General features: G+C 45.3%; 1 protein-coding gene across 1 annotated transcript in view; it reads left to right on the plus strand.

Annotated features, from left to right (window-relative positions):
- The first annotated feature begins 9595 nt into the window (after window positions 1-9595).
- Window positions 9596-21595, plus strand: part of LOC131293137 (netrin receptor unc-5-like) — a 58475-nt gene continuing 46475 nt past the window's right edge. The window contains exons 1-2 of the mRNA XM_058321215.1: window positions 9596-10279; window positions 10492-10708. Coding sequence (XP_058177198.1) covers window positions 9596-10279; window positions 10492-10708 — 901 coding nt within the window. The remainder of the gene's footprint in view (window positions 10280-10491; window positions 10709-21595) is intronic.

The following is a 21595-nucleotide window of genomic DNA, read 5'->3' on the forward strand; positions in this document are numbered from 1 at the left end:
CAACTTCAAACCCGTTTGTTCACTGCCTCGTACCATCCCTTCTCAACAGTTTCAAATTTCAAGTAAGTTTTTATCCACAAAGTTTTTTTTTGTATTTTTGTTGTCGTTAATTTTTCTTTCCACGAAACCTGGTGGATGGAGGACCTGGATGCCATCGATGGAAGATCGGTTTCATTTCGTACCTTTCCTTTTTAGTCAGTTTTTCTCACACTTTCCGCTTCGGTGACTCGAAGAGTTTTGCCAAATGGGTCGCATGCTCCCGCGTCCGAAGTGTTTTATTATTTATTACATGCAGTTAGCGTCCGCCAAGACACTACCGAAGCAAGAAAAGACATTGGAGGGAATCATTTGGCAACGGGCCGAGCGGTCATGGAGATGACAAAGAAGAAAATCAAGACAAAAACAGAACCACAGTGCAGCACAAGCAACTCTTATGCCACTTGGAAGAGAATGGGAGTTTCATTCATTAAAAGATAACCTGAAAACGTAACTACATTTTCATGTTAATTTGTCACCGGGTAACCTTGTTTTCCTACCCGTATTGTGGTTCGCAGGGTTTTCGGTGTAGTTTGAATCCTTGAACGTTCCAGGGAAGTCTTGTTTTCGACCAAATTAATGGGGTGATGGAAATCGATAAGAGCACGACGGTACGCACACGCAAATGCAATCCAGCGCCTGCAATCGATCTTTATAATGTACGTTTATTGTATTTAATTCCATTACGTCCACTTCATCTTCCAGCGGGTTTTCCGAATGGTAGCGATAAATCTCCCCAATACAATTTTGTTTGATGTATTTTACTTTCACAGCAACAAACAATGCGTAAGAAAAGCACGAGTGTGTAACTCCTGCTTTGGCATACATCGTTTTTTAAGCCGTTGGTAAATTTTGTTTCTTTTATCATATTTACTTAACTATTTTCCGACTCCATAAAACACACTTCCAAACGCAGGGAAAAAATGTCCTCGTGCCTTGTCGTCTCTTCGTGTCATTTGTTTAGGAGATCGATGGCGGCGACGTCTTTTTTCTTTATTTTCTTCAAAAAACCTGATATTCCGCCAAAGACGATGCCGCTCGCCATCGCTTAAGGCACACTGTTTGGACAGGACAAAAGATGGGTTCGGAACGCGCACACTTTGCGATTGGGTAAGGCTTCTCATCCAACAGCGTCGGCGCCTTGTGCAAACGAAATTTAACACCATCGATCTGAGGTTTATTTACCAACTTCCAAACGCTCTTCCTCTCGATCGAACAAACCGAGAACGTTGCTTTCAAAGTATTAAATTCACTTTCGTTTCACGTAATAGAAACGCTCACGGCTTTGAAAACGGTTTCGAAGAATGAATTCTGCAACTGGAGAAATTATCGGGAATGAAGGGAAAAACACACTAAAACACAACGTGCCCCGGAAAAACGATATTCCTATATCTTTCATTAAAAACTACGTTCAAATGCTTTTTAACGGAACGCGCCAGATTTCCCTTGCTGGCAATCCGATCCATATCAGCGGAGATTTAAATTGATAAAGCAAAGCCAAAGCCTGGCTTCGGCTGAAATCGATCGATCAATCCTTGTCGCAAGCGGATTGCTCTACCGTGACACAACGGGACTTTGTTTTGGCCCTTCCTCTCCATCCATCGGAAGCGAGCAGGAAGGAGCGAGAGATTTATTTCGCCCCATAATCGAAACGGGCAATAAGCTTAAGGACTTTTAGATGTTGAAATGTTTTACAACACTCGCACACACATACCCTACATATCCCTGGTAAAGCAAGGATAAAGGAATTTACGTACAATTTTGTTCGTTTGAGGGCTTGTTCGTCGAGCTGTGGAAGGGCGGGGTATTGTCGATACTTCCTGCTTTTCCAATCGTAGTATTTATTTCATTTATGTGTAGCCCATGTCCCTTCGGGATCGACGTACAAGTATCGGCACTCGAGAGTGCGGCAATGATCGCAAGGATATACAGTTTTTTTGTTGTTCCTGCCTACAGCTAGAGGCTCAAACCATACGCTGCACATAAATCTCATCCATCTCGATGCAATGATTGATGAGGCTCACCAGGAACGGTCGCTCCCAGAGGATTACTACTCTTGGCCGGGAAAAGACCGGTCGCCAAGGGTAAACCGCTTCCGCATCGATTGCGTTATTCGATAACACTTTTTTTCCCCGTTCCTCACACGAGAGATGGTTTTGTCAATCATGTTGCCTCCGGTTTTACAGCAAGGACACATTTCGTGTGACGACCCCCTCGAAAGCATCACCGTGCGAAAGGGAATGGACTTCGAATCCGTGAGTCTCTGGGACATTTTCAACTGAAGTTGCAAGTGGTGTCAATGAAGTTTCGAAGCCTACAGAACACCGGATTACAAGACCAGCAAATGTGACCTTCAACTTTATCCTCTTCATTCATCATGGCAGTTTCTTGCACAAACACATCAAAACCAAATACGAGGGGAAATTTCAGGAACGTCAAAACAAAACTGTTCCTCTTTTGGAATTTTGAAGTTCCTTCGCCTGGCGCCAGCGTTCTGTGTCGGTGCATTATGGCCAAGCGATGATTCTTCCCAGACCTAGAAATCTCGTCCCCGAAAGCCTCTACGAGCCCGTCAGATGTAGGCCTCTAGATTGCGATTGTTGGTCGTTATAGTCGCTTTTTCCTGTTGTCTTACATGTTGTGTAGTTTTGTGTTTCCTTTTTCACATGTTTTTCAATCGCTGTCTCGCCTCAACCACGAATTTGAGCCGGGAAACATGACCCATCTTCCAGATGACGTAATTTGATCCCATCCAAGAGCAAGGCTGGGCTGGTGTAGACGGACGCAATCGAAAAGAACATCGTCTTGCACTTTTGGTTTTTGGGTCGAGTTGAAGAGTTCGAAAAGATCTTTCTGAAAAATGTGAAGTTCATGTCTTTGTTCGCTAAGGGCCTATTAGGGCATGTTTCTTTAATTGGGTTGGTCCATCTGGTCTCGAAAGTTTTGCAAGATGTGCCCACTAAGAACACATTTCGAGAATCAAAGAAAATTTGAGTTATCACCAACTTATACCTTATTACGAAAGGATTTTGAAGACAGAGTGGAACAGCTTGTGCATAAGCAACACAGTTTTGATGAAGTTGATACAAGCTGTCACTTATCGTGCGTTGTCAAGCTACCCACCATCAACATCTCTTCTGATTTAAATTCTTCCCCGCCCTTCCGGAGGAATACATAATTCGCCATCGCCCAAAAGACCGAAGCGCCTTCGCGACATTGCGCTGTCAATCACGATCGATCAACTCCTTCGACCACCATCTCTTTCGCGCCTCGTTTATCAATCATCCGCCCTCCAGCCCCAAGAAGGGTTAGTTCCGGTCAGGCATTCGCGCTTTCTGTTACTTCTCTTTCGCAAGGGTCAAGGCGCCGCCTCTTCGCCCCAAAGGGAATACAAATGCGGTGCCGCATTGTTGACCGCGTGTTTCCAGGTGATTAGCATTTCTGCGTCGTAATAAATAGCGGTCCGTCATGCCAATAAATGCTCTCCTTGGCTGACACATCGCTTCAGGGCGCTTCTTGGTCCCCGTCGTGATGGGCCTCATAAATTATACTTTCGCTGAGTCTCTTCCAGCAGTTTTCACTGTCTCTTCGACGGAGAGTCGGTTTTTCGAATGATTTTTCGGTTTTGAAGCAAAGTCACACTTTTTGCGTCGACTTCGACAGTTTTGCCCGTTGGAGCAGCGGCGCCAGTTTACATGTTATGCTTCGGGTCGGGACCCGGCCTTATCGTCTCTGTCAACCGGTTCGAGTTGGTAGACGATGTCAAACGATGTGTTGTTTGGAACGGCGAGTTTCTTATCTACCCCTTCTGGCGCCTATCAGCGCGAATGTCGGGCGGTAGTATTTCGGTTGAAAACTATCAGCAACAACATTGGACAACAATTTCAGACAAAAACTGGTACAATTTTTTACTTCCTTCAACAATGAAAGAAATGAAACTGAACGAGCAGGAAACCGTCCTGAACTGCGTTTTTAAAACCCCCATCAAACTGCCCATGACATTCTGTAAATAAATTGGAAAGTTCTTTGTTGGATGCTTTTTAACAACGACCTGGGAATCTAGATTCCTTTTTAAAAAACACGCGCTGTCCCTTAATCACACGTTACTCATCAATTCAATAATGTAATTTCCGTTCCGGCAAGAATACGACCTCACGGTAGCTGCTCAATCAATGTAATCGCTTGTATATCGGCGTTTTATCCCCTTCACACAAAGAAGGAAAATACATCATGCACCCGGGATCGATCACAAATTAGGGGTTTGTGGTTACGCATAGAAAATACGGTCGAATTTTCACCGTTATCGAGCCTCCCGCGGAGTAAGAAGAGTATTTTTCTAACCAAAGGGGCCCATACCGCATCCAAATAGGGGATGGTTACCAGCTGTTCCAATTGTTCGCCCAATTTTAGGGCGTACGGAACATGGATGCGGATACTTCAGGACGAAAACTATTATGATGATCGGTACAATCGGTTTCAAAACAAAATATTGCGCGCCCCGTTTCCTAACCCAAACCAAAACACAACCCGAGAAAAACGTCTCAATATACAGCGCGCCAAGAATGCAATAAAAGTTGATGCCGGTAGAGTCGTATTAAATTAACATTTGCATTTTATAGCCGTTTTTCATATTTCCCTGCCGGACGCGGCGGATGTATAACATCATAAAATATGCATCGCGTTGTAGCAAATTTGATTCTTTTTTTCGTGCAACTAACATCTTTGCATCCATATTGAATAGGTTTTGATGAACTGACGGACTCACATTCTGAATCACTTGAATTTACTTTTTTTTGTCATACAACCCTAGATAATCGGGAAAAGGGGTTGTCTAAGGCTCAGGAGTTGATAAAGCAACAGTTCTCCCTTTCGCTGGGGAAGTGTCAAGGGTTGGCACAGGTATTGTGTGCGCGTTATGCCTCATATACCGTATAATTGGGCAAGTAGCCGTTGGTGGCTTCCGCTTCTCCGTAGCCCAAGGGCACGACAAAAGCCAACCGAATTATACACGATCCCTACCCTTTTTCCTTTTTGTCACCGATGGGATTTGTTGGCCAGAGAATCCCTGCCCAGATGGAGGTTTTGTGAAGTGTAAAGAGTCGACGAGGACGGAAGCTAGATTATGATGATTCTCACACTCGGCCCCTCTAGTTGCGCTGATTTACCTTTACGCCCAGGTGAGACCCTTTGCAATTTTTCCGACATTATTATTTCAGCAGTGAGTCATGATACTGCTCTTGGAACTTAATTGCCCACGGTGGTACCAACCACCGGCGGGGGAACAAACGGTTTTTAATTCTCATTCGAAGGCATAAAAGTGCCGTGTTGAAGGTCTTACGAAAGAAAAGTTACGATAACACACCGCCTTTCGTTACTCCTGGCCTGAAAAGCAAATAAAAGCTATATCCACGGAGCGGGAAACGGGGCCTCGGTGACGAGTTTATTTTGCATAATTCATTGCACCGGTGGCTTTCGCCAGGGAATGCAATTGCAAGCAGCGAGTCGCAGTACGCAAATTTGCAGACGGCATGGAAGAAGGATGGGACAACCGTCGAACATCGTCGCCGTCAACGAAAAGGAACCCTCGCTCGGTTGTCTTAACTGTCAGTCAAGCAGTCGAGGAGGTCTCGCCTGCCGGGAGCCACAGTTATTTATAGCTGTCATTAAATAATGTGTGCGGTAAATTTTCTTTTCTCCACTCCAGCCCGGCCCCTATTTTACCCAAGATCCCCTGGAGTCTCCCTCGAGCCTCCCACAATTTGTGACCGACGGGGGAGGGGACGCATATTTTCCCTCCATTTTCCATTTCTGCAACACCAGACTGAAAATTGCACTTGTGGTGATTTAGTCTCATCCTTCTCAATATGTTTCTGGGAAACAATGAAAAACAAGGATGGAAACCTCCTGGAGTTTTCCTTTCATTCGGGAATGTTTTTTGCACCGGAAAATTGGTTTGCGAAACTATCGACAGGCCCCCCATTGGGAACCGGGAAGTACACCGAAGGGTGTGTAATTTATTTTTATTTTGGGGCGGAAAATGGCCACAGCGGGAAAACGGCTGCGTGGGTCGCGATCGATTGGGTCGTCGAGACTCGAAGGCGCAACGAATTAACTTCGACGGAGAAACGAAGGAATGAAGGAAGGACGATCGAGGGACGAATGCTCATCAACATTGAATGAATGAAGCGCCATGTGCAAGTCAATCACGAAACCGCCACCCCACCGAGGACTTCCATTGGAACAAGGTGGTTTTGCATATAAATTTTTATGACAGCATATTGTTTTCACCATCATCATCGTCATCATCATCATCGCCGGCATCGTTGTTGGTTGCGTATGGGCAATAACTTGAATATGTTACAGGACGCCCGTCATAAAGTATTGCCTTCCGTTCTGGTTCCCCGATCCGGGTTTGAGTTTTAACGGCGGCAAAATTAAAATTGGCGGCAGAACGGAAAATCGATCTTGATTTCTACGAGCTCGCAATCATAGATTTTGCATACTAATGGATATCGAGGGTCTTAAACTGAGCAGTCTGTAAGCGGGTGGAAGAAGCATTGTTCAGAATTTTCGTACAGAACATCCCGCAGACTGCGATGTTCTGAAGTAGCTTCCTTACTGGTATGGGTCTTTGTTGGTTGAGGTTCATTATGGCTGTCACGATTCAGTGTTTGAGGTTCACCGGAGACGCAGCGACTTCTTCGACCATTTCGACCCTTCACGCTTCATATCGATATCACCTTCCCAGTTCCCAACGCTATCCTCTCGCCCTGAGTTGGTAATCTAAAATTTAAATTCCTCCGAAGTAGCAGATGTCAGATGGTGAAACTAGATACGTCAGACTCCGGTACGCCAACCTTGCGTTCCCGCACGCTCCTGTTGCCCGCTGCAAAAGGTTACTGTGTACAACTTCCCGGCCCGTCCCGGAACTGGTTTCCGATTTGCAACCATTGAGCACACCTATATGTGTGTATGTGAGTGTGTGACCGTTTTACCTTGCACCTTTCTTTCCCAACGGTGGACATAAAAAATGTCTTCATTATCCTACAAGATGTTATCAGCCCGTTCCATCGACATGGTCGGATTTAATTCGTTCTGATTGTGACGCTTGAGGCAGCATATTTTATCGGGACTTTGTGTGTGTACGAATTTTATTCTACTACCCAATCAAGATTGTGATTGCCAGAACTTAAGTCCTTATCAAGATCGATCGGCGCGGTTGAGTTGGAATTCTTTTTCTCACAATTATTTGCTGTGTGCATTTTTTATTCGCATTGCTTTAACAATGATCGTTTGTTTCCACTTCAAGAAGGGTAGAAGTTCATTGGCTCTACTTCCCTTTACATCGAACTTTTTTGATTAAAAGTTTGTGCTTTACAAACATTGAACAGTTTTATTACTATGAAAATGTTATATCTCCTTCTACATAAATTTTAATATGCTTAAGAGCCTTTGAATATACCAGATTTATGATGATTTGCCTTAAAGCGAACCACAAGAATGTAAACCATCCGCAGTTTAGCCCGAAAATAAAATCTTTCCCAGCATGAGCAGCATGAAAAGGAAAACCATCCATTTACCGTCCATTCGACTGTCCAAAGTTGTTACCATGCTGGTCGCGGCCATGCAATTTGGGAGATTCTCCGGGAGATTCGATTACATAGACTAGTGTGCCTTACTTCTCCCCCCACACTTGTTCTTCCACACAAAGCCAACCGAACGAAAGCAATCACTAACAAACACTTAATTCAATTTTCCAATTACAGGTATCACCTGGGCTGACAAGGACTCTCAGCTCAACTCGGCGAAAGCATGGCAAACGGAATGTGAAAAAAACACAAACTACAAGTAACGAACCATGTAACGACGAACGGGTCGCACACCAGAGAGAAGCAGCAAAAAACCTGCACCAAAAACCTCAACCAAGGATAACAAACCTGGTTTACGCGAGTGGCAAAAAGAAACAGATGTCATTTAACCGAACGCGGGAAAGCTGTCGAGAAAACGGACCGAATCATTCCGCCGCGCCGGGAACGAATTTTCTCTCCCTCCCAGGGGGTGACCTTTCGCTTTACGACCCAACGGTGTTGGGAAGGTGCTTGCATAAAAGAAAAACAACACCAAACGGCCACCGGTGAAAAGAAAAATTCCGATCAAATCCAACGTGAAACCGTGGCGATTTTCCAGATACGTTACGTCGGTATTATGTCGGTGCTCTTCTATACTCTGCAGGGTACGGAGTGAAAGTAGAGCTTGGTGAAGTTCATGTGCGGCTCATAAGGGGAACGTGAGGGCGTGTTGGAGCAGTGAAGTGCAGTGTACAAAATTTATACGGTTACCGCTACATTGTCCTGATGGTCGGTTGCCATCGTTTCGATAAAGTCTGTCTTCTCGGTCGTGTGTGCAAGTTTCTTCCACTATCGTCGATATCCTTCACTATCCGGTTGGAAGTTCATCGCGTGTGTGTGTCTTCGTGCAAGTGAAAACTACCAGGATGGAAAAGTGAAGTCAACCAACCGATTGGCAAAATGCCACGAAGTCATGCACGGTCGAGATAAACCTCGGCGAAGAAAATGAAGTAAATTAGTAAAACCGTTAAACCACCGGGAATCCTGCCATCTTCAGACGCCATCTTGAGCCATTCCTTTGTTACCCGGTTATTGGCACCTTTAACCTCGTTCGGCAAAGTGCATCAGATTGTGCAACGTCCCTTCTTTTTGCGCAGTGAAAAGTGTGGATTCTATTTCTTCCTTTTTCTATTCCTCAATCCCCCATTTTCATTTTATATATTTTGTAGGAAAATCCCGGCGAATCCCGCATTGATTAAAAGAAAAGCGCGAGCGGGCCGTGTGTGTGGGTGCTCAGTGCATTGAAGAAAATTAAATTGTCGAATAAAAAAGAAACGAAACATTAGAGAGCGAAAAAGGAATCGCTTCATATGTGTTCGAAGCGTGTAGTTGGTAAGAAGTGGAAAAGCACCTTTATCCGTGCAACGTTTAGCGAAAATATATCAGCTCTTTGTGAAGTTGTAGTGCATCGGAGAGGTGCATCGTGAAAAATTTATTGTGCTCGTCGTAAATTACCTTTTTCCCTAGCGTAAGCAACTCAATAACACAAGTCGGCCCCGAAAGCCGTACCTCTCGCATGTCAATTGATAGCCGTTCTTTATTATACCTCGATATATCCTTGCATCGAGGCGCGTATCCTTTCGGTGCAGACGGTTCAGTTCTAGGGAGTGAACAGGTCTGTGTTAAGTGTGGTTGAAGTTAGGAGAAACTGATTGCAGTCGTTGTATTACATTGTCGGTTGCTGGAACTTCATCAAGAAAGCCGCGTTTCGTGCGCCTTGTCACCCACCCTGGAATCCGTTCCGGGTCTGGAGGGCGAAACATAACCGGCAACACAACATTAAAATCACCATCGAACCGATGTCGAGCGGCTGCTGCTGCTGGAAGCGGGAGTGGTTCGGGACTGAATGTAGCTAAGCTCGCAACGAACGGCTTTCATTGGGCACACATACGAGGGCACACCGACATACGGTGTCCGCAGCCAGCCCAGCCATGAGGATAAGAAAAGCGACACTGTTTCAATTATTTATTATCGGCTTGTTCGGCTCGCCGTCGGTGGTTGTAATTGCCCAGAAGGTGAACAAGGACCGCCTACAGCAACAGCAACATCAGCAGAGGCAGCTTTTAGGTGGTCCACACGAGCCCTGGGGTCAGGTCGGTCACCAGCAGCGCGGCTATGCACCTCCGGCGGGCGACAACAACGATTTCGGCTACATTTCCGACGCCATGTTGCCGGATGTGCACCACCACAGCGATGGTGGTCAGCTCCCGCCGGCAACCAGCTTTCCGAGCCCGTTTTCCGGCACGGTGACGAACGCGAAGCCGAAGGGAAACCACGACGAGGAGGACGGCAACGAAAGTCACGGAGGCGATGGCGATGAGGGAGATGACGATGAGGACGATGGATACGATGATGGGGGCGAGGAGCTGTTGGAGCACTATGATGTGGATGCAAGGACTGCGGAAGTGGATCGGCCTGATCGGCCCGATGGACAGAAGCACGACTCGCTTGACTATACGGACAACTTTGAATCGGCGAGCATCGATCAGATCGCAACGTTCGGCGGTGGGCAAGATGGGACGCCACTTCCTGTGTTTTTAGTTGAGCCAAAGAGCGCATATGTGATGAAGAATCGTCCGGCGGAACTGTATTGTAAGGCGTCGCATGCACTTCAGGTGAGTTGCAATTAACCGTAAAATGATCCATTAGATGCCGGTTCAGAAAAACGAACTTTGGCATTGAAAATTTAAATTGAAAAGTACCTAATTAAAATCTGACAGACCAACCACACCTATCAAATCCCTCAGAACACCCTTGAAAACTCAAACAACTCCAACATGACAGCATGGTTTTAGGTTCTCAATCATTCGGTCCCGTCCCGTTCCAGATCTCGTTCAAGTGCAGCGGAAGCACGAAGCCACCACCAACGGTGAAGGAACACCACACCGATCCACACAGCGGCATCCAGCTGCAGGAAGCCACGGCCACCATCACGCGCGAGCTGGTCGACGAGTTCTTCGGCGACGGTCCATTCAAGTGCGAATGCCGCGCTTACTCTTCCCGGGGCCACGTCAAGACGCAACCGGTTACGATCCAGGTGGCAAGTAAGTGTTAATTACCGCCTGGTTACCATTTCTTCCGTGATGCTCCGCCCGGGGAGAAAGATTCTCAAGCGCGATGCTGGGACCAGGAGTTGGTTATTTATTTACCTTGTGCTCATTATTTACTCATTCTCGTGTTGGTTCCTCATCAGTTTATGTTGTTGGTTCGCCTCATGACTAAAAGAGCTGCCTGGCAAACATTGGAGCTTATCATAGTCCCGTCGCCATGATCCATTAAAGTCGAGGAGACTGGTGGAGAGAATCACTGGGACTCAGGTTTCGTTTCACAAAACTATAATCACTCCATTTCGAGATGACCAGCATGGAGCAGATTAATACAATTGAGTATTACCATAAATAAGGTTCAAGCTTGCATGCCTCACGAATTCTCCAAATGACAGAAAAATTGTGGAGGTACATCGATGCACTTGCGTCATTTCAACCATTTTGGAAAGTGGAATATTGCAACACACAACTTCCGGAATACATTTCGTTGACATGTGAAATTTAATATACCGAATAAAAAGGTGCGCATTGAGGGACATAATTTCCAACGTTTTAACGCATTTACATTTCCTTTACCTTCAAGTTTCGCACTCACTTTTTCAATCCTCTGAAGGTATTTTCTGCATTGGCTGAGTGCATGCTGAGCTATAGATTCATTGAACAGCCAAGGAGTTAAGCCGGGGATTGAAATGCGTTTCGCAAAGGCTAATCCCTTCCATTTTGGTTTCACTTAAACTGCGCAATACCAAGGTCCATTCGAAAGAAACAAGCAACATGTCGTGAGACTTTGGTAACCTGTGGCTTCGAACCGAAAGTCACACGGAATGCAACATCCATTAGCGAATTGGGGAAATGGCGGGATGGAGATCGAAAGTCGTTTTACATATTCATTCGATGGCGAAGAACTCAGTTTAATTGAATGCGCTCCCAAGGGGCGGGAAAGCTTGGGGATTGAATTTATGTTTCAATCTTGTTTACTTTTCTTGTTGTCGGGAGATTTCGAAATTAATTGACCAGCGGTACAGTTTAAAAAGCAAAGAACATCAATTACAATGGTGTAATTGCATTCCAGAAGAGCTTACCATGCCTCGAGGAATAATGTTAAGTGCTCATTACATTATTTTCGGTTCATTGCATATCTTGATTTCAGTAACATCAGCTAAATCTTTTTTTTATCCTTACATCGAGCGCCAAATCGTAAATAATTATGGTATCACATTTTGAGGAAATCATCGAAATAGTAAAGATCAAATCTTTCTCAATTCAAAATTAATCCGAAATTCCCACAATCAGGACCCATCTTTTATCGATGGCTATGTATCATCGGCATGGGACTTTCCGACCTCGCAGGGGTTGAATAGAAAACTGCTTCAACCCATCATTCCGAGTGAAAACCTGCCGACGATGGGAAAAGAGACCCGACGAGTCGATAGGAATTTATGAACTTTAATAATTCCCAACGCTTTCCTTCCTGACAAACTTTTTAAACGCCAACCTTCTTTCGTTCCCGAACCGACGTCGTGAAATTTATGAGCTCCTCCTTCCCGGGGTTTGAAAATTAAAAACAAATGTCTGACTCTGAAACCAAATATGACTTTGTTGTGTTGTTGTTGTGTTCCTGCTTTTTTTCTAACCCTATTATGTTTGGTTCCCTGTCTAGGGCCCTCGTTGTGGCGATGCATCATACGAAGGGAACAGAGCAACATAAAAATGGGGATCGATAGTATGGGAATGTGCTCAACATAAGGCAGGTTGCCATGGAAGCGGCAAGTTGGTCGCAGATGGTGCCAAAAGTTACTCTGTGTTCGTGATTGTGTACAGAATGCTTGACAGGAAAGTAAACGTCAATTATGCACGCTTTTTATGCTGGTTGACACATGAGCAACATTGCAATGCAAATCGTAGGAGATTTGTTAAAAACTGTGCTGGAATGTGATTGATTGACAGCGACGTTCATACTGACCTCTGTTTCGAATACTTTTTACATGAGTTTTTCGTTTCTATGAGTTGTTTGATTAAATAAAATTGACAATAAACTGCAGCAATGTCTCTACTAAAAACTATAGTTGGGGATATAAAACAGAATCTGTTCGATCTATTGTTTACACAAAAATTGGCACCAGTTTGACTGTTCATGTTGCCATGTTGAGCACCATCCGAAGAACATTAAAGGTTATTCACGACCAACTATGTGGCGGATTGTGAGTAAATATGCTTATGCGTTTAGGCAAATCTTTAGCTACCTGCTGGAGGATCTCAAAGTTGGCTTTTCCAAGACATAACGTTCAAACACCAGAGTTCTGAACTGCCTACGTTCTTGAGAGGAATTGTTTCTTTATCTTCTTGTTAATTCTTCTGCGCATCTGTTAATTCCCAAGCGTGGCTACAACAAACCACAGGAAATGACAAAATACCCAAATACATCATTTGTTATTCAAATTTCCCCTGTGATTGTAACCGTAACGCCTGATGACATAAATAATAACCCCATGGGGAGTTGAAACTTGGGTCTCTAGCTTAGTATATGGCTGGACTTCATTGAGTTTTTCCTTTGTTTCGAGGTTTGTAGTGAGGTCATGAACGTGAAGAGCTCTTTGATTGCATTCAAAGAATTGTGATTAAGCCTTCATTATGCTTCTGATAGCTATTTAACAGATCTAATAGCATGAAGGTATGAAATTTATCGAACAGAAAATATAGCATTTATAAGATGCAATTTGTTAGTATTGTTAGTAAACCTGAATCTTGATCTCCATTACATAATTATGCAAACTACTTAGCATATTTTACAAAAAACACGTTACAGTTACATAAAATGTCCACTAAACACGTCTTACCCCTTCAACTCTCCACTTCAGATTCCTAACACCAAAACACACCTTCCACTTTGATGATTCATGACCAAGGCCAATCAAAACGGCATCTCCTCGGGTCTGTATCACCAATTGTGCGGCAATCGTTGACCTAATGGTGACGGCTATAATCCTATTATCTCGATATATCTTGATTTGAATATCAACGAGGTGCAGAAGCGAAACGTTTTGTCTGCCCGGCGACTTTCTGCACTCGGCGTTTGCGTCCATTCGGGCTTCGCTTCAACGGCCTCTCGGTAGGAATGTGATCTTAAGCCGGCGTGACAATGTGCTCCATGAAAGCCGAAGTGGAGACCTCAGAAAATCAAGTCGGTAGTACTCCGGCATGACGTCTTGCTAACAAGTGGCCCCCAAAGGGAATCGTAGAAGACTAATCAAACAAAATGCAAAGCTATCATTGCAAGAAGTTGTCATCCATCGCGACGAGTGACACGGCAGAAGGTCTTGAGAAACGGTTTCTGCTATGCAGCCCCACGACTTTTAGGTTCTTTCTCTCCATTTCTTGTCTACGTTTGTCTCCACGGTCTGCGGTTTCCTATGGCACGCTTCGCTGATAAGATCGCCGAGTTGCTGACGTGTGACAACAGGCCACGGAACGCAACCACCGACAGCGAAGGCTCGCGGACAGGCAAACATGAAAAATGTGGATGAATGGTTTAAGCTGTATTTATGTTGATGAACCTCCGTGGCAGCTGACCGACGAAACTATGCAGATGGAAAGGCATTGGTGAGGGTGCTGCTGGGAGGAATAAAACAATTGACAATCATAGAGTTAGCTGGCCGAATAAATAAACTCGACGACAGCGGACGTATCTGTGTTCATTTATCATTTCTTGGCCAGATCAGGTCGCGGTATTCCACATCAGGGATAGGTTCTTAGAGTTTCGGCCGATAACAATGAAATCGTTTGAGAAGGTCTGTTTGTTTCCTTCTGTGGCGCTGTTTATTTCAGACAGTTGTAATCTATCTCAAAAACCTTGTAGAGAACAAGATCGTTTCCAACAATTATCGCTTAAATGCTTTTGAAAAGATTCAATAAGTGTAGCGTGTGTTTCTAAAGCATGTTTTTTTCGAAATGTTGATGTTTGAACGATGTGTTGTTTATTTTCCAAGTGTTCGACACATTGTTGAAGTATCCTGGAGGGAAGATGGTACTTGAGGTGAAAGTGAGCACTGCTTCTGTGGTCTGAAGTGCTAGAAAAGAGCTCTTTCCTTACAACTTTTCCTATTCTGATGACACTCGTCTGCAATAAATGTTCGCCTTTCATGCCTCTTTATCCGGAGGCTAAGTTTTCTTGCATGAAAAACATTTCCTGACGCCGAAGCATAAAGGCACATCGGGAAGCCTCCAAACCGCGATCCGTCTGTAAACTTTCTCACATCGCGAGGTACTTATTTAGTTTGCTCACTTGGTGAAGGTACTTCAGCGTGCCACAAATGTGACCCACAAACAGTTGCACCGAGTCACCGTTTGTTCTACAACCGTGAGAGCGGAAGGTTGAAAAATGTGTGTAATTTAGTTCACGGAGGACACGCCCGTTAACGAAGAACACGAATCTTACACCCACATCCATCAACAAGACGAACCGAACTGGCAACCGACTCCGGGAGTCCAGGGACGTTCTTGTCGTCGAATTAGTTTTGGAGGGTATAATTATTCAAAGTGTAAAATTCTGGTCCCAAAAAGAGGGAAACAAAGACCTTCGTTGTGCCGGGGTCCAAACGATGTTAAAACGACGTTCGGATGGCGACTAATAAATATCGGAAAACCAACCTGGAACCATATGGTTCCACTGATGAAGAAGAAGGTTTCTGAGCCTTGGAATTTAAATAAAATAGTAAGAACGCTCTCCCAAACTCGCTCGTGGTTTCGGTCCCAAGACCACCTTGGGAATGGAAACCGGAAACAGTTCGAGATGCAGTCCAATGGGTAATTTATCGAGGTGCTCCCCACCATCCTAACATCCAGGAAAGGGACCCTTGTAACGCATTTGTCACAGTCGGTCCGTTCCGTAACGGGACGTTTCAATATTTAGGAGGAATGTCTACGGGGTGACATCTTCGGCTCACCCTTCAATCGAATTTATGCAGTCGGGTGTTTAAAATTTAAAGCGTCAAAATAGGCCTATAGACATTCACTGAGTTCGATCGTCTTCAGCATTGTGTGACTCGACCTACCATTTTGAAGACGTTGACACCGACGACCCTAATGCATTCGGTTCAGATGTAAATGAACTGCGTGCTAGTCGCCGATTGAATATTTATGTGCCTGGAACCTTCGGATTGGATGTTGTAACAAGCATTCAAATCAAAGTATTTTGGTTATTTTGACGAAAAACGAAAGTTTGTCACGTTAGTTAGGCACAATTCAATTCACCCAAGGCTATACAACGGTTCATAAACGCGATAATTTGTGGTTTTTAACATAGGAAAGAGTTAAATAAGTTGTTCACTTGAATCTGGGTAATTTTGTCACTTCAAAATGAAACTTATAGAAACCGGTCATTTTGCAGGCTGAGGTTAAATGAAGTTAATAAAAACATATTGATAAGCTTTCCTCAAAAATGACATTCCAGGCCAAGCCCATGCGCTAACCTTCGTGATCTTTGACTTCACACGGCCTCATTATTTACCCACTCGTTGACAACTTCACACACCGTTGGCAGTGACATGCTTGATTGTACAAGTGTTGTTTCCCATGAAAATTGCTACCACAAACAACCCCGAAATACTCATCACCAGGCCAAATGCCCACCGGGTTTAAGGATATAATTCTCCTCCACCTGGAACCACCATATTAGCGTCTGACAACCCTGTCAAGCTGTCCAACGTCTTGACCGCTGTCAACACAACTTCTTGGGCCGCGCAAAATGACGAGACGGCACTGCGTACTGAAATCGATAGTTTCCCCTGTTTCAATGAAATTTACCTTTCCCTCCACACCTCCAGGAGCCCCAAGTCATGGTCAATTGAACACACAAACCTCGGACCTACCTTTGAATACTTTGGGCAAACATCTTCAACTCTGGGTGACGAGGCTCGGATATTGGAGATCAAAACACAGCGGGGAAAGCTCGAAGTTGGGTAAAAAGCGGATTGGCGGATAAGTGGCCAAACATTGGGTCACGCCTTTTTACCCGCAGAAGGATCCACCTTTACCCTTTTCGATTGGTCATACTTTGGATCAATATAAATTGAAACCACTCGGGACGTACTCCAGATGATCCCAAGTGCAATTATGAGCTTTGAAACACAAACTTTGTCCTTATTATTTTACTTTCCGCTTGAAGTTAACGATTCAATCTTGTAAAGCCGATTGTTACGAACGTCCACTTTAAAAGTACTCGAACTGCTCGAGCCGTTCGGACCATACAAAAATAGTTACCATAATAGCTGGCTAGGTTCGAACCCAGGAGCGGAATTGACAACGGAGTAGCCGGAAGGAGTGGAAATAAGCAAGCCAGTAGCAAGTCAGAAGCGGACGTAAAAGGACAAAAGTTTTATCGGTACGATCAAGGAATAAAATCAGTTGAGTGAATAAAACAACCTATGCTCGAGATCAAAACCTGTCCAAATCTAATTATTTCGAAGAGTGCAAGAACATTAAAAACCTTATTTGGGAACATTATAAAACTTTTTTCGCACTATCGTGTATCTTGGACTTGCTACTCAAAGTAAAGTAAAAAAAAAAAAAAGTGCCTTTGGTGAAATTGAGGACTGAACATGCCAAGAGTAACGCGAACACCGAAACCCACATCGAAACCCGAGCATGCGGAGAACCCGACAAATCCAGAAGCTTCAGGAAGCAGTATGATCGTGGGTGCAGACACGGTTTCGGCGAAGCACGTGCGTACGCCGATTATCGATTCTCCTGGAGCGTCAGTGTGCACCATGAATAAAGGAGAAAAGCCAACAAGTGAGCCATTGTGTGGTATAGTAGCCATAGAAAGTTCGGGAAACATAACCACAGCGGCAACCACAGAAGAGGTTATGGCGAAGCACGTGCGTGAGCCGAAAGTTCCTGGTACGTCAGTGTGTGCCACGGAACAAAAAGATATGTTGATAGGTGAGCGATCTGGAAATTTTGTTCTCGCAAAGGCCAACAAGTCGGAGCGGGCCATGTCTGCGCTTTCCTCCCATAGTTCGCAAGCGTCATCAGTGCGTGTTCGTGACCTGGAGCTTTCGTTGAGGAAATTGGAAGAAGAAAAAAACATCGAGCAGGCATATATTGCAAAAAAGTATGCGTTATTGTCCCTAGCAGCTGAACAAGACCAGGATGCCTGCTCCCTCTACAGCCGATCCAGTAAGACTAGTAGCCGCCGAACTAGCGCAGAGGGTCCAATTAAGCAAAGCCATGCTCCGTCGGGGTCGCATACGATCGCCGAATCTAAAAAACACTCTGGGCTGAATAAGGAGAAAGTAGCAGCACGTAAGGCAATTTCCCGAGAACTTCCAAAATTCGATGGGAACGCTGAAAATTGGCCGCTATTCATTGCAACCTACAACCGCACCACTGAAATGTGTGGCTTTACCGAGGAGGAGAATTTGATACGGTTGCAAAACGGCCTCATCGGGAAAGCGCTGGAAGCTGTGCGCAGTCTGTTGATGTACCCAAGCAACAATGCCCGGATAATAAATACATTGAGGGTGTTATACGGACAACCCGAGCGTATAATCCATCAACTGACTTTGAAGATAGGCGCTCTTCCCACCCCCAAAGAAGACAGACTAGAAACACTAGTGGATTTTGCGGTGGCAGTGCAAAATTACTGTGCAACTGTGGAGGCGTGCGACATTCCGGACTACCTATACAATGTTACACTACTGCACCAGTTAGTCGGAAAGCTTCCCCCCACAGTAAAGCTCCAGTGGGCACAACATAAAGCCACTTTACCCGAAGCTAACCTCTCGTCTTTTAGTGACTGGTTGTTCACTTTAGCCGAAGCGGTTAGTGGCGTTATAATACCGTCGACAACGGAGATGGATCAGAAGAAGCCGAGCGTGCCCCAGATGTCTGACAGACGAGGCAGGCGAGTAAACTCGCACACTGTAGACATACCTAGACGACGGACTACCGAAACAGGACAATGTTGTGTCGTTTGCAATAAGAACTGCAAGTTATTAACTGAATGCCAAACTTTTCAGCAAATGACACGTCAGGAGCGTTGGGAGGTGGTGAACCGGAACGCGCTTTGTAGGAGTTGCCTGCAGCAATACAAAGGCCCACCCGAAGCGTGCTGCAGTTTTCAACTGTGTGGAAAACACGGATGCGTGCGGAAACATCACCAGCTGCTACACAACGAGCATCAACGAACCAATCCGTCGTTGCAACAGCCTCGCATCGATCCAAATCTAAACGTGTCCCACAACACCCACCTATCGGTATCCGGGTCGGTGTTGTTGAAATACGTACCAATAACGGTTGTAGGTGCGGGGAAGCAGATCGATACGTTTGCACTCCTGGACGAAGGATCGGAATTAACGCTCATCGATCAAGCGATAGTCGACGAGATGGAACTGAATGGAAAGCTCAACCCGCTCAGCGTCAAGTGGTCTGATGGCACGATCAGGACGGAACCAAAGTCGCAAATGGTGAACGTTCAGATTGTTGCTGCAGGGCGAAAGTTCACTTTGAAGAAGGCTAGAACAGTAGCTCATCTCAAGCTCACACCTCAGACCGCAAATATGACTCATCTGGCTGATCGATACCAACATCTTAAAGGCTTGCCGTTAGTGTCTTACGAGAATGCTACACCGCGGATACTCATCGGTGCGAGTCATCCCCAAATAGCAGCAGCACGGAAAATAAAAGAAGGACGCTACGGGGAGCCACTAGCAGCAAAAACGAGCCTAGGCTGGACAGTATACGGTCCAGTAGGAGGTAACGCGGGTGAATCATCGAGTCCACCATCATTATACATTCATCGCTATGAGGACAACTTAGACGCAGATATACACCGTGCCCTGTTGGAGTATTTCTCGCTAGAAAATATGGGCGTGACAAAACCTGCAAAACCGCTGATGGCCGCCGATGATGAGCGCGCGATGAACATTCTTCAAACCCGCACCAGTTTCAACGGAACGCGTTATGAGACAGGACTACTCTGGCGTTTTAATAACGTTAACTTGCCACCAAACAAAGATATGGCGCTGCGCAGACATCAAAACCTAGAGAGACGTATGGAAAAGGACCCAGAGCTTGCTCGTGTGCTCAAGCAAACCATAGCGGATTATTGTCGGAAGGACTACATACGTGAACTTTCCACAATCGAACAAGCAGACGTCAAGTGGTACCTTCCCATTTTTCCCGTCGTTAACCCTAACAAACCTGGGAAAGTCAGAATAGTGTGGGATGCAGCTGCCAAAACTTACCAAGGGCTATCCCTGAATTCTATGTTATTGAAAGGACCTGATCTCGTCACGCCATTGTTCGACATCCTACTTCGTTTCCGGGTTCATCGCATTGGCATAGCCGGAGATATCCGCGAGATGTTCCATCAAATTGGCATCATCGACGAGGACCAACGGTACCAGTGTTTTTTGTGGACAAAGGACGATGGGAAACCAGCAGTGTACGCAATGAAAGTCATGACCTTTGGAGCTTGCTGCTCGCCATGTACGGCACAATACATCAAGAACCTCAACGCAGATCAGTATCAAGCTAGTCATCCAGAGGCCTGGAGTGCTATCGTAAAGTCTCATTACGTGGATGACTTGCTGATAAGTGTTAAAACGGAGGCAGAGGCGGCGAAGCTGATCAACGACGTAGGCCTGGTACATGCAGCAGGGGGTTTTGAGATCAGGAATTGGATCTCAAACTCAACAGAGGTCATGTCAGCGGTTCAAAAGAGCAGTCCCGTCAACAAATATCTAGATCTTTCCTCAGAACCATCGATGGAAAAAGTATTGGGAATGTGGTGGGACATCCAGAGCGACATGCTCACCTATAAAATCGGCTGGCAACGTTTTGACGAGGAGTTATTGACCGGTAAACGTCACCCAACCAAGCGAGAGATGCTTAAAGTTCTCATGACGATCTTCGACCCACTAGGCCTAATTGCACACTATCTGTGCTTTTTGAAGGTAGTGATTCAGGATGTTTGGCGATCTGGCGTCGACTGGGATGAAGAGGTGAACTCAGCAGAATACAACGAGTGGATTAAATGGGTGGAAGTTTTGCCGCAAGTGGAACAAGTTCAAATAAGCCGTTGTTATACGATGAATAGATCTTTCGAGGATGCTGATGATGTACAGCTGCATACGTTCGCTGACGCTGGGAAAAATGGAATGGCTGCGGTAGTTTACCTACGGACTGTAGACGCGGGAAAAGTAAATGTATGTATATTGGCTGCGAAAACCAAGGTGGCCCCTATGAAATTAACTTCCGTGCCTAGACTTGAGTTGGAAGCGGCTCGTATTGGGACACGCCTCACCCGTACGATCGACGAAGCTTTCGGGAAAAACATAAGATCGCGAGTATTTTGGTCGGATTCTAAAGATGTCTTATGTTGGATTAACTCGGACCACCGCAAATACAGTCAATTCGTGGGCTTTAGAGTCGCCGAAATGCTAGAAGCAACTGATGCAAAGGAGTGGAGGTATGTGCCCAGTAAGCTAAATGTTGCCGACGACGCGACAAAATGGAAGAACTCCCCGGACCTCTCCTCCGAAAGTCGTTGGTTCAAAGGTCCCGGCTTCCTGTACGAGGCGGAGGAACGCTGGCCGGCCCAACCTAGCGGACAGGTCGCTACAGAAAACGAGCGATCAGCTAGGGTATTAGTCCATCAAATGCCCAGAACGCCAATGATCGATGCGACAAAATTTTCTGGATGGACTAAATTAGTAAGAGTCACAGGATGGGCACTTCGTTTCATACATAATGTTCGGAAGATTGATACGAAGATAAAAGGCCCAATGAACAGTGATGAGCTAGCTAGAGCAGAAGCAAATATCTTTCGGGAGGTACAACGAGAATCTTATCCGATGGAATACCACTCACTGAAAGAACATG

Source organism: Anopheles ziemanni, chromosome 2 (assembly GCF_943734765.1).
Source record: "Anopheles ziemanni chromosome 2, idAnoZiCoDA_A2_x.2, whole genome shotgun sequence".
Lineage (NCBI taxonomy): Eukaryota > Metazoa > Arthropoda > Insecta > Diptera > Culicidae > Anopheles > Anopheles ziemanni.